This window comes from Macrotis lagotis, chromosome 5, assembly GCF_037893015.1.
Source record: "Macrotis lagotis isolate mMagLag1 chromosome 5, bilby.v1.9.chrom.fasta, whole genome shotgun sequence".
NCBI classification, from domain to species: Eukaryota; Metazoa; Chordata; class Mammalia; order Peramelemorphia; family Peramelidae; genus Macrotis; species Macrotis lagotis.
This window is the reverse complement of record NC_133662.1, coordinates 264,063,836-264,077,240: the sequence shown is the minus strand read 5'-3', so window position 1 is coordinate 264,077,240 and position 13,405 is coordinate 264,063,836. Positions and strand designations below refer to the sequence as shown.

General features: G+C 37.2%; 1 protein-coding gene across 5 annotated transcripts in view; it reads right to left on the bottom strand.

Moving 5' to 3' along the window:
* Nucleotides 1-8,670: 8,670 nt before the first annotated feature.
* LOC141489082 (uncharacterized) overlaps nt 8,671-13,405 on the bottom strand; it is a 28,975-nt gene continuing 24,240 nt past the window's right edge. For all 5 annotated transcript variants that reach the window (XM_074189728.1, XM_074189724.1, XM_074189726.1 and 2 more), the window contains one exon: nt 8,671-12,616. In XM_074189728.1, the coding sequence (XP_074045829.1) occupies nt 9,048-12,616 (3,569 nt within the window). In that variant the 3' untranslated portion in view covers nt 8,671-9,047. The remainder of the gene's footprint in view (nt 12,617-13,405) is intronic.

The window sequence follows — 13,405 nt, the reverse complement described above, 5'->3', positions numbered from 1 at the left end:
CAGGTCCTCCTGACTCCAAGGCTGGTGCTCTACGCACTGTGCCACCTAGGCGCCCCTATTACCTTTATTTTAGAAAAAAAACCTGATATTTTATTGTCTGATCTTGCTATCTCTTATACTTTATAGTTCTTCCTTAAGGATAAGATTCAATTTGGAACTATGTATATCATGGAAACAATGCAAAGACTGGCAAAATGCCTTCTGTGGGGGTGGGGGGAGGGAACTAAGATTAGGGGAAAACTTGTAAAACTCAAAATAAATAAAATCTTTATAATTCAAAAAAAAAAAAGAAATAATGCTGCAAAATTGTCCTGAGATTCTAGAGAGAGTAATATAGAAATTGAGGGGAATCCACTGATTATCTTCTGAAAGAGATCCCAAAAGGAAAAACTCCCTGGAATGTTACAGCAAAATTCCACAACTCCCAAGTTCAAGAGAGAATACTACAAGCTTCCAGAAACAAAAAATTCAACTAATAGTACAGCAATACATAGGATTTGGCAGTGTGGACATTAAGGGCTTGTAGGGCTTGAAACACGATACTCCAGAAGGCAAAAGGGCTTGGTTTATAACCGAGAATCAATTACCCAGCAAAATGGATCATTCTCTTTCATGGGAAAAGATGGGCTTTCAGTGAAACAGGGGACTTTCAAACTTTCCTGTTCAAATGACTAGAGCTGAACAGAAAGTTTGATCTCCAAGTACAGGACTCAGGTGAACCATAGAGGGGGTGAAACAATGAGGAACTTAATGATGCTGAACTGCCTGAATTCCTGCATAGAAAGAAGATACTTGTAACTCACATGAACTCATTTGTAAGAGCAGCTAGAAGGAGCATATATAAGGCACAGGAGGGAGCTGAATATAATGGTATAATATAGAATAACTATGGAGTCAATGGATGACAAAGTAAAGGACTGTGAGGAAGAGAAAGGAGAGGTAGAATGGGCTAAGAACATTTCACATAAGAGTCAAGAAAAAGTTTTTGCAACAGCTTGGAAGGGGGGAAGGTGAGGGGGAATGAGTGAGCCTTTGTTCTCATCAGAAATGGCTCAGAGAGGAAATAACATCTCAATAGGGTTTATTTTTTATTTTTTTAGGTTTTTGCAAGGCAAATGCTTAAGTGGCTTGCCCAAGGCCACACAGCTAGGTAATTATTAAATGTCTGAGGCTAGATTTGAACCGAGGTACTCCTGACTCCAGGGCTGGTGCTTTATCCACTGCGCCACCTAGCTGCTCTGCAATAGGGTTTAAAAATCTATCTTACCCTAAAGAAAAATGAGAGGAAAGGGATGGGATAAGGGGATGGGAAGGGGGATTAGGTGAGGAAAGATCATGGGAGCAGACAGAAGGTGAAAGGCGAGAGAGAGAATAGAATAAATGAGAGGGGAGGAATAGAGTGAAGGGAAATATAGTTAAAAATAGCAACTGTGAGAAAAGATATCGAGGCAACTTCTCTGGTGGACTTATGATAAAGAAGGCAACTCATGCCAGAGACAGGCAATGGAATCTGAATACAGACTGAAGTACACCTTTTTTTCTCTCTATTTTTGAGGTTTCTCTATCTTTATTGGGGGGAGGGGCTTTTAATGTTTACTTTCACAAGATTATTGTAATAATATGAAACAAACTAAAAAAAAATTCATTTGTGAATCCATCTGACCCTGTATGTTTTTTTCTTAGGGAGTTCATTGATAAATCCCATCTCAGAAAAAAATTGAACAAGTTAAGTATTTAATTTCCTCTTCTGTTAACCTGGGCAGTTTATATTTTTGTAAACATTCATTTCAAATTTTTCTGGCATATATTTGGGCAAAAGAGTTCTCAATTATTACTTTAATTTCTTCCTCATTGATGGTGAATTCATCTTTTTCAGTTTTGATCCTGGTAATTTGCTTTTCTTTCTTTTTAAGTCAAATTAAATAAAGTTTTATTTATTCTATTTCCCTCATAAAGCCAACTCTTGGTATTATTAGTTTAATACTTTTTTGCTATTTTTATTAACTTTACCTTTAATTTTCAGAATTTCTAATTTTGTATTTAGTGATCTTTAATTTATTCTCTTTTTTAGTTGTATGCTCAGCTCATTGGACCTCTTTATTTTATTCATGTAAGCATTTAGAGATATATCCCTTAATAACTGTTTAGGTTGTATCCCCTAAGTTTTGTTGTCTTGTTATTGTCATTGTCTTGTATGAAATTATTAATTCTTTCTATTATTTGTTATTTAATCCACTCATTCTTTAAAATTAGGTTTTTTAGTTTCCAATTAGTTTTAGGTCTTTCTCTCCACGATCCTTTATTGCATGTTTTTTTTTTTTGCCCTATGACATTAAAATTTCTACCTTTCTGCACCTGATTATGAGGGTTTATGCCATGACACAGGGTGGTCCATCTGTGGTTTGAATTTTCATGAGTGAAAAAATAATAACTTGCATGGAATGTGTACCTTCGCTTCTTTCCATTTCAGATGAAGCATAAAATATTCTGCTATGGCCTTTTACCTTTACTTTGTATCTTTGTTCACATGGTTTTTAATCCACCCTGCTACCTGCTTACATTTGATGGGAGTGTTCATCCCATTCACATTTATAATTATTATTATTATTACCCTCCATGCTATCCCCCTTCCATTTGCATTTTTTCCCTTTTTGCATTGTTTTGCTTCTAAATATCACCTTCTTTAATATGTTCCCCACTTTTATCTACCACTTGCCCTTTCTTTCTCCTTCCTTTTCCCCCTTCCTTTCCATTAGTCCCTCCTTCCCTCCCCCCTCTCTGTCCCCTCCTAATACTTGAAAGGTAAGATTAAAAACTGAGATGAGTAGGTTAATCCATCTTTGAGAAAATTCCAATAAGAATAAGATTCAGGTGGGTCCCACCTCCTCCCTTCATTCCCTCTATTCCTATAAGGCCCTCTGCACCTCTTCATGTGATCTAATTTGCTCCATACTACCTTCCCTTTCCTGCAGTCTTTTTACAGGCTCCCCCCCCCCCCCCCCCCCCGCTTTTTTAATGTCCTATTTTTTAAAAATCATTCCATCAAAGTCATGGACATACCATAAATGTCCATACATTCAGCTTAAGTATTCCTCTCTATTAGAGTTCTCAAGAGTTATGAGAAGCTTCCTCCCTGGTAGAGATGTAACCAGCTTAATCTTATTGGATCGAAGTTTTTTTCTTTTCCCCATTTTCCTTTCTATGTATCTTTTGAATCACCTGTTTGAAGATCAGATTTTCTGTTTGGCTCTGGTCTTTTCATCTGGAAAGTTTGAAAACCACCTATTTTGTTAATGTGTTCATCTTTTTTCCCTGAAAGAGAAAGCTCAGTTTTTGTGGATAATCGTTTCTTGGTTGTAATCTAAGCTCCCTTGTTCTCTGGAATATCATATTCCAAGCCCTTTGATCCTTTAATGGGTTTTTTTAAGTTTTGCAAGGCAATAGGGTTAAGTGGCTTGCCCAAGGCCACACAACTAGGTAATTATTAAGTGTCTGAGGCCAGATTTGAACTCAGGTACTCCTGACTCCAGGGCCAGTGCTCTGTTCACTGCACCACCTAGCTGCCACTGATCCTTTAATGTTGATGCCGCCAGGTTCTGTGTAATCCTGACTGTGGCTCCTTGGTATTTGAACTACTTTCTTCTAGCTACTTACTTTCTCCTTGATCTAATTCTAGAGTTCTGTCACAATATTCCTTGGTGTTTTCATCTCAGAATCTGTTGAGCCCCTTTCTGGACTCCCTCAATCTTCCCCAGGTGAACACTGGAGGGACAGGAGACAAGAAAAACAAGTTCTCCCTTTGTGCACCAAAGGTCTCCTAGGTCTCCATTAATTGAACCAAATACCAGTGCTTAAATACCTCCCCAGTCTCTAATCCACTCCCACTCCCCTGGCACTTAGTAAAATAAGGCTCTGGTGCTCAAGGACACCAGGTGAAGATAATTTACAGTGCTCCTATACACAACAGTCCCTAACAGGAATCCTTCAGGAGGTGATTAATGGATACTTCCAATGATTATTTTGCCCTCTGGTTCCAGAAATTAGGGCAGTTCTTATTGATACCTGAAGAATGGAGTCCAGATGCTTTATCTGTCTGAGGTTCCTAAAGGTCTTTCTTTCAGGAAATGGGATTAAGTGACTTGCCCAAGGACACACAGCTAGGTAATTATTAACTGTCTGATGCTGGATTTGAACTCAGGTCCTTCCGACTCCAGGGCTGGTGCTCTATCTTCCATGCCAGCTAGCTGCCCCTGATTTCTAAAATTTTTAAACTGTCTCCCCTAGATCTATTTTTTTTTTTTAGGTTTTTCAAGGCAATGGGGTTAAGTGGCTTGCCCAAGGCCAAACGGCTAGGTAATTATTAAGTGTCTGAGGCCAGATTTGAACTCAGGTACTCCTGACTCCAAGGCCAGTGCTCTATCCACTGCACTACCTAGCCACCCCCTAGATCTATTTTCTAGGTCAGTTTTGCCAATGAAGTATTTTGCATTTTCTTCTATTTTTCATTTTTAAAAAATTGTTTTAACAGATTTTTGATGTCTCATTTAGTTATTAGCTGCCAGTAGTCCCAATCCGTTTTTCAAGTTTTTTTCCTTCATTTAAGCTTTTGCATCTTCTTTTCTATTTGGTAAATTCTCTATTTAAAGGAGTTACTTTTTTCCATTTGCCCAATTTTGTTTTTGAGAGGAATTTTCTTTTTTTCATTTGTCCAATTGTATTTTTAAAGAATTTTTCTTCTCTATTTTTTGTTGTTGCAAGATGTTAATTTTTCCGATTTTTCCATTTAATTTTTAAACTCCTTTCTGAGTTCTTCTAGGAAGTCTTTCTGGGGTGGAGACCAATTCATATTCTCTCTCCTCTAAAGCTTCACATATAGGGTCCCTTTTGTCCTTCATTTCGGAGCTAATATTCTTATCTCCAAGGTAACATTCAGTAGACCCTGCTTTGTGATGGTCAGTCTTCATTTTGGAATTTATTACCTTTTTTCTAGCATCTTGTGTTGGGAGAGGGACTTGTTCACAGACTTTACCTGTTGAGGGTTTAGAGGCTTTGCTTATTGGAGTTAGGAACTCCAGGGAGTCACTGGACCAACCAGTAAGAAATGCCAGAAGCTTTCTCTGGATTATCTGTTGGGAATATCAGCCCCCATCCCATCTCCCTAACCCTGGGGCTGAATCAAGTCTGTCCTCACATAATCCAGTTGTAGGACTTCCCACATTGCAGTGCGGGTTGTTCAGACTAGTTGCATTGGCCAAATGGATATCCTGGACAGCCATACTGGAGTTTGACCATACCACAAAAGCTCTCACTGCTGAGGTTCTCAAGTTAATCCCATCTCACCTTGCAGCCCATGTGCTGAGTCTTCATTCTCTTCCCTGGACACACCCATGGTCCCCCATGACAGACCTTGCTGGAAGATATCCCACTGTTAATTTGGGAGTTCTGTTGATGCAAAATGTGTTAAGAGACTTGAATCTTTTAAGTCAGGAGAGCTTAAAACAGTGTCCAGCTTCTCTAAATCATTTGGTCAGAAGTCCAAGAAAGAATGTTATTGTTATCAAAACAGTTTAATAAAAATTAATTCTAGGAATAAAGTACTGACTTAAAAAAGGAAGATTTTAAAAATCTAACATACAACTTTGTATGTAAAGGGAATAAACAAGAAATATTAAGAACATGATCCAAAATCTGAGACACTAATACACTGTTAGTGGAGCTATGAACTCATCCAACCTTTCTGGAGAGCAATTTGGAATTATGCCCAAAGGGCAACAAACATATGCATACCCTTTGATCCAGCAATACCACTACTGGGTCTATACCCTGAAGAGATGATGAAAAAGGGTAAAAACATCACTTGTACAAAAATATTCATAGCAGCCCTGTTTGTGGTGGCAAAGAACTGGAAATTAAGTGAATGTCCTTCAACTGGGGAATGGCTTAGCAAACTGTGGCATATGTATGTGATGGAACACTATTGTTGTTTTTTTTTTTTTTTTTTTTAGGTTTTCGCAAGGCAATGGGGTTAAGTGGCTTGCCCAAAGCCACACAGCTAGGTAATTATTAAGTGTCTGAGGCCAGATTTGAACTCAGGTACTCCTGATTCCAGGGCCGGTGCTTTATCGACTGTGCCACCTAGCTGCCCCACTATCGTTCTATTAGAAACCAGGAGGGATGGGAATTCAGGGAAGCCTGAAGGGATCTGCATGAACTGATGCTGAGTGAGATGAGCAGAACCAAAAGAACATTGTACATCCTAACAGGATTACCTAATGCAGACAACTTTTACTCCAGTCTCTCATTTTGTTTCTGTGTAACATACCTACTGGATCGTGGGGCTATATTATCTTAGTCCTTTTGACACTTGTATTTTATTAGATTTAGTTCAGTCTTGTGGGGTGATGATCAACCTTGATGGACTTGCTCATTCCATCAGTGCAACAACCAGGGACAATTTGGAGCTATCTGCAATGGAGAATCCCCACCTGTATTCAGAGAAAGAATTGTGAACTTGGAACAAAGACCAAAGACTATTACCTTCAAATTAGAAAAAAAAGAAACCTTATCTTATGTAATTGTGCTATCTCTCATACTTTATTTTTCTTCCTTAAGGATATGATTTCTCTCTCATCACATTCATCTGAGATCAATATATACCATGGAAACAATGTAAAGACTAACAGACTGCCTTCTGTTGGGGGGATGGGGGAGGTAAGCAAGAATGGGGGAAAAATTGTAAAACTCAAATTCTTTCTAAAAAAAAACATGGTCCAAAACATTCCTTCATGCAACCCAAAGCAGAATAAAACATAATTGAGAAAAATAATAAAAACATAATAAAAGAAATAACATTACATTTTAAAAATAAGTCAGTATGTGACCTTAAAGGGATCCTTATGAATAGTTTAGCTCCTATTTATATATGAGTAGGACAAGACTGAACTAAATCTAATAAAATACAAGTGTCAAAAGGACTAAGATAATATAGCCCCACGATCCAGTAGGTATGTTACACAGAAACAAAATGAGAGACTGGAGTAAAATTTGTCTGCATTAGGTAACTATTAAAAGTTGGAATTACACAAGCATGCTGCCATACTAATTAAAAATAAACATTCATGATCTCAAAAGAGAAATAAAGAAACTACATTTTGCTTAAAGAACCCACAGGCAACGATTCAACATCCTTACACTAGACAAATTGATAGGAAGATAATGACAAAGTACAGAATTGTTGCTGAATTTAGAGTTAAAAAATTATGTAGTTTCTAAATGTATAGAAATATAAAATGTATACCAAATGTATACATGTATATTAAAATATACGTTATTAGTAAGCACCACACAGCACCTTTACAAAAGCAGACCATGCCTTAAGACACAGGGAGAATGGCTAGGAGGAGAGAGGCTTACAAGGATTGGTGGGTGTTTGTTCATCACTGAAGAAATCATCAGGCTCTATGATTCAGGAGGGTTAAAGAAAAGGCAAATTTTAATTCACAAGTTACTGCAAAAATTACAAATTTGTTCAGAGTTCTTAGGAGACAGCAAATTAAAAGAGTGAATTTTAATAAAAGTAGTGAAGTTAAGCAAAAGAGAAACAGTTACAAGCTAGGTAGGTGAGAATATCCAAGACAGGTAAGAAAGGGGAAAGGAAACAGCCACAAAGTGGATGGTTGGACTGGATCAACATGGATCCAGTGTGGAGACGTGAAAACAGAATCTTTACAGGGAACCTAGCACAGTTTCAGTGTAGGGAGGAAGCAGGGGGAGGGGTCAAGGGGTGACCCTGAGGATGCAGTTAATGCAGGTTTCAAGAGGATAAATTATTTCTCTAAAATCATATATTAATATGATACAAATGAAATAAAAAAGAGGACTACTAAACAGAACTTTCCATTTATTTTAAAACATAAAACTAATGTAAGTACAATGGAGAAAATATTGAAAATTGGAGAAATCAAGCAATCAGAAATCCAAATATAGAAGTGATAAAAACTAAATCAAATTTTGAGAAGACTACCTAGTCCATCTCCTGTACTTTACAAAGATAGTGTAGTATGGGTGTAGAACAATGCAAAATGTTTTTTTAATATCTTAAATGTGTTTAATGTGTTTTTGTGTGTTTCATTTGTCTCCTGGTGGACTTTGATGCTGTTAACCCACTGGTAAAGATGGGTGCCAAGGAGCTGGACATTGTTGGGGTGGGGTACACATCACTAACTAATAAGTGTCAAGTATCTGAGGCTAGGTTCAAACTCCTGTCCTGACCCCAAGGCCAGTACTCTATCTATTGAGTGACCTTTTAATTTCAAATTCAAGAAGATAATGATCAGGATGTTGGTAATGCTTAAAGTTCAGGAAGAGATAATTAATCAGATAGTGTTGTATAAGGATGATAGGCTATGAGAATCAATTGGGTTACTTAAGATTGTGTAACTTCATTGCCAGGCCATCCAGGAGGTTAATGATTTCCCTTCTCCTTTGTATTTGGACCAATATGGCTCTATCTTCTTCAGTCTGAATGATGATCTTAGACAGATGGTCTCCACCTATAGGTAAACGATAAATCCCAGAGAATAAAGTTTCACATCTAACTTATATTTTTGTCATTTTATTTTAATACTATATTTTTAAACTTTACAGTTTTTAGGATTCAAGAAGCTTCTCTTTGAAGACTTTCTTACATTTATTACAAGCAGAGTTTCTGTATAGTTTTAGTTCTCTGCAATTTTTGGGTATCTCCCTCTTAATGAATGTTCTCTATATTCAAAGGTGTATTTAATAGTTTGAATTCTCTGGGCAATGAAGGTTGCCATCCTACTGAAGAATAGGTTATATTACATGCAAAGAATTTCTATTATGATTTTTCCCCTGTCTAGCAAAGTTTGCCTTCTTGAAGTTCTTTCCCATTCAATTCCATGAAATGAGTTTCCACTCCAATGTGAGTTCTCTCATTTCAAAAGTAATTGCTCACATAATGAAGGGCTTTCCATATTCTTATACTCTTAGTATGAGTAGCCTAATATTTATTTAGGTTTCCCTTGTCAATGAAAACTTCCTTGGTTATTGTATCCTAAGGGTTTCTCTCTAGTATGACTTCTCTGATGGTAATTAAGACTTCCTTTCAGCCTGAACAATTTCCCACAGTCATTGCATTCAAAGGGTTTCTCTCCAGTGTGAGTGCTCTGATGTTTATTAAGGCTTCCTTTTTCACTGAAACCTTTCCCACATTCATTACATTCAAAAGGTTTCTCTCCAGTATGAATTCTCTGATGGTAATTAAGACTTCCTTTCAGCCTGAATAATTTCCCACAGTCATTGCATTCAAAGGGTTTCTCTCCAGTGTGAGTGCTCTGATGTTTATTAAGGCTTCCTTTTTCACTGAAAGCTTTCCCACATTCATTACATGCAAAGGGTTTCTCTCCAGTATGAGTTTTCTGATGGTAATTAAGGCTTCCCTTCAGCCTGAACAATTTCCCACAGTCATTGCATTCAAAGGGTTTTTCTCCAGTATGAGTGCTCTGATGTTTATTAAGGCTTCCTTTCTCACTGAAAGCTTTCCCACAGTCATTACATTCAAAAGGTTTTTCTCCAGTATGAGTTCTCTTATGGTAATTAAGGCTTCCCTTCTGACTGAAAGTTTTCCCACAGACATTACATTCAAAGGGTTTTTCTCCAGTATGAGTTCTCTGATGGTTATTGAGGTTTCCTTTCTCACTGAAAGCTTTCCCACATTCATTACATTCAAATGGTTTCTCTCCAGTATGAGTTTTCTGATGTTTATTAAGGCTTCCCTTCTCACTGAAAGCTTTCCCACAGGCATTACATTTAAAGGGTCTCTCTCCAGTAAGAATTCTCGGATTATCATTAAGGCTTCCCTTCTCCATCAAAGCTTTCTCACAGTCATTGTACTCTAAGGGTTTCTCTCTAGTATGAGTTCTCTGATGGTAATTAAGGCTTCCCTTCAACCTGAACAATTTCCCACAGTCATTACATTTAAAGGGTTTCTCTCCAGTATGAGTGCTCTGATGCTTATTAAGGCTTCCTTTCTCACTGAAAGCTTTCCCACAGTCATTACATGCAAAAGGTTTTTCTCCAGTATGAGTTCTCTGATGATAATTAAGGCTTCCTTTCTGAGTGAAAGTTTTCCCACAGTCATTACATGAATATGGTTTTTCTCCAGTATGAGTTCTCTGATGTATTCTAAGGCTTCCCTTCTCACCAAAAGTTTTCCCACAGTCATTACATTCAAATGGTTTCTCTCCAGTATGAGTTTTCTGATGCTTATTAAGGCTTCCCTTCTCACTGAAAGCTTTCCCACAGTCATTACATTTAAAGGGTCTCTCTCCAGTATGAGTTCTCTGATGTATTTTAAGGCTTCCCTTCAAACTGAAAGCTTTCCCACAGACATCACATTTAAAGGGTTTTTCTCTAGTATGAATTCTCTGATGGTTAAGGCTTCCCTTTGCACTAAAAGCTTTTTCCCTAGTATGAGTTCTCTGATGGTAATTAAGGCTTCCCTTCAACCTGAACAATTTCCCACAGTCATTACATTTAAAGGGTTTCTCTCCTGTATGAGTTGTCTGATGTTTATTAAGACTTCCCTTCTCACTGAAAGCTTTCCCACAGTTATTACATGCAAAAGGCTTCTCTCCAGTGTGAGTTCTCTTGTGGTATTTAAGTCTTCTCTTCTGAGTGAAAGCTTTTCCACAGTCATTACATTTGAATGGTTTATCTCCAGTATGAGTTCTCTGATGGTTACTGAGGTTTCCTTTGTCATTGAAAGTTTTCCCACAGTCATTATTTTCAAAAGATTTCTCTCCATTGTGAGTTCTCTGATGTATTTTAAGGCTTCCCTTCAAACTGAAAGCTTTCCCACAGTCATTACATTTAAAGGGTTTCTCTCCAGTATGAGTTCTCTGATGATAATTAAGGCTTCCCTTCTGAGTGAAAGCTTTCCCACAAAAATTACATTCAAAAGGTTTTTCTCCAGTATGAGTTCTCTGATGGTTATTAAGGTTTCCTTTCTCACTGAAAGCTTTCCCACAGTCATTACATTCAAAGGGTTTTTCTCCAGTATGAGTTTTCTTATGTTTATTAAGGCTTCCTTTCTCACTGAAAGCTTTCCCACAGACACTACATTCGAATGGTTTCTCTCCAGTATGAGTTTTCTGATGTTTATGAAGGCTTCCCTTCCCACAAAAAGTTTTCCCACAGTCATTACATTCAAAGGATTTATCTCCAGTATGAATTTTCTGATGTTTATTAAGGTTTTCTTTCTCACTGAAAGCTTTTCCACATTCATAACATTTAAAGATTTTCTCTCTATGACGGTTTCGCTGATGTGAAGTAAGGGTTGCCCTCCTACTGAAAGCTTTTCCACATTCATTACATACAAAGGGTTTCTCTCCAGTATGGATTCTCTGATGTTTATTAAGGCTTCCTTTCTCATTGAAAGCTTTCCCACAGTCAATACATTTAAAGGGTTTCTCTCCAGTATGAGTTCTCTGATGTGTAGCCAGGTTTGCCCTATTCCTGAATCCTTTCCCACATTCATTACATACAAAGCGTTTCTCTACAGTATGACTTTTCTGATGTGTGATAAGGGTTCTTCTGTGCCTTAAAGTTTTCCCACCCTCATGACAAGAAAAGGATTTCTTTTCAGTGTGATTTCCCTCTTGTCTAATATGGTTTTCCTTGTCACTGAAAACTTTCCCACGCTCCTTACTTTCAAAGGATTTCTTCCCAGTATGAATGCCTTGGTGACTTTTGAGTATTTGACTGTCACTGAAGGTTTTCCCACACTCTTTACATCCCAAGAGTTTCTTTCTAGAATAAGTTTTTAGGTGAAAAAAGCTTTTCCTATGGTTAAAGTATTTAGTAAATTCATCACATTCAAAAGGTTTCTCTCCAGTGTGAATTCTCTGATGTCTATGAAGGCTTTCCTTATTATTAAAGGTTTTCCTACAAGTTGTACACTCAAAAAGTTTCTCTTTAATATGAGTCCTCTTGTGTCTATTAAAGCATTCCTTCTTACTGAAGACTTTGCCACATTTATTACATTCAAAAGTTTTCTCTCTAACATGAATTCTTTTCTGTTTAGTTAAGCTTCTCTTGTAGGCAAAGGCTTTTTCACATTGCTCGTTCTCATGTATGTCTCTATTCTGTTGGCCCACAAAACTTGACCTTCCACCAATGGCTTTGCCACTTTTATTGTGCTTATACTGGTTTTCTCCAGCATGTATTCTATGACATTTAATTAGATCTGAGTGGTACCTAAAGGGTTTCTTGCATTTGGTATATTTAGAAACATTCTTCCCTAAGGAGAATGTATTATGAGTATTTAGGGCAGGAAAATCTTTCCCAAATATATTATCTTGAAGGTCATTTCCTTTGTTAAAGTTTTCTCTGGGAGTAATTGTTACTTGTCTAGACTGTCTCTCCAGGTTGTCCTTTGGTTGTTCTACACTAACATCATATTCTCCAGCTTTGTCCATCCTGCAATGCCATGCTGCACCTTCTGGAAGTTTCTTCTTGGATGATGTTTCTGTGCAAATGCTCTGTGTCAGATTTGAGTTTCTTGTTTTAAATTCGATCTCATTACAAAAGGAACCTGAAAAAAAAAAGAGTCACTCACCACTGATTCAGGACTGAGAGCAAGGAACCTTCTTTGGATCAAGTTCCCATTTCTGTCTATTTCAGGAAGGACAATGATGCTTAATTTCAACTAGGCAGAACAAGGAATATTGGTGTGAACTGAAGGCAAAGGCAGATGAAAAGATAGCAAAAGAACCCTAGAATTAAGTGAGTTATATTCTAGTTCATTCAAGCAATTACAGAAGACTATAAAACAACATGTAATAGAAAATCAAATTATCTTTTGTAGAAACAGTAAGTAGAAAGTCACATTAAGGAAGGGAAAATTAGCAGAGAAAAATCACTCAAATGAAAATATATACAAAACTTAGAATGTATGTAGATAAAAGAGACAGGGGCAGCTAGGTGGCAGAGTAGACAGAGCCACCAGCGCTGGACTCAGGAGGATAAAAGAGAGATTTTGAAGAATACAAGCAATTGGAGAAATTTTTAAGAATTACTATGCTTTCCCCAAATTGGGAAAATGAAAGGAATCAACCCATTATAAATTGAGGTAAAGCATAGTCATACACACACACACACACACACACACACACACACACACAGTCTGTGTGTAAAAACATTTTAAATCATCAAAAACTTTGAAGAAAAAACCCAAATTAAACATAGGATTTATTGACTGCCAGTGTAAAAATACAAATTCATTGTTGTCAACTGACAAATTAATTTTTTTAAAAGAGTCCAATCAAGAACTGCTGGGGATTACAAATAATAGCACTTGATATGAAAATAAAAATGACAAACC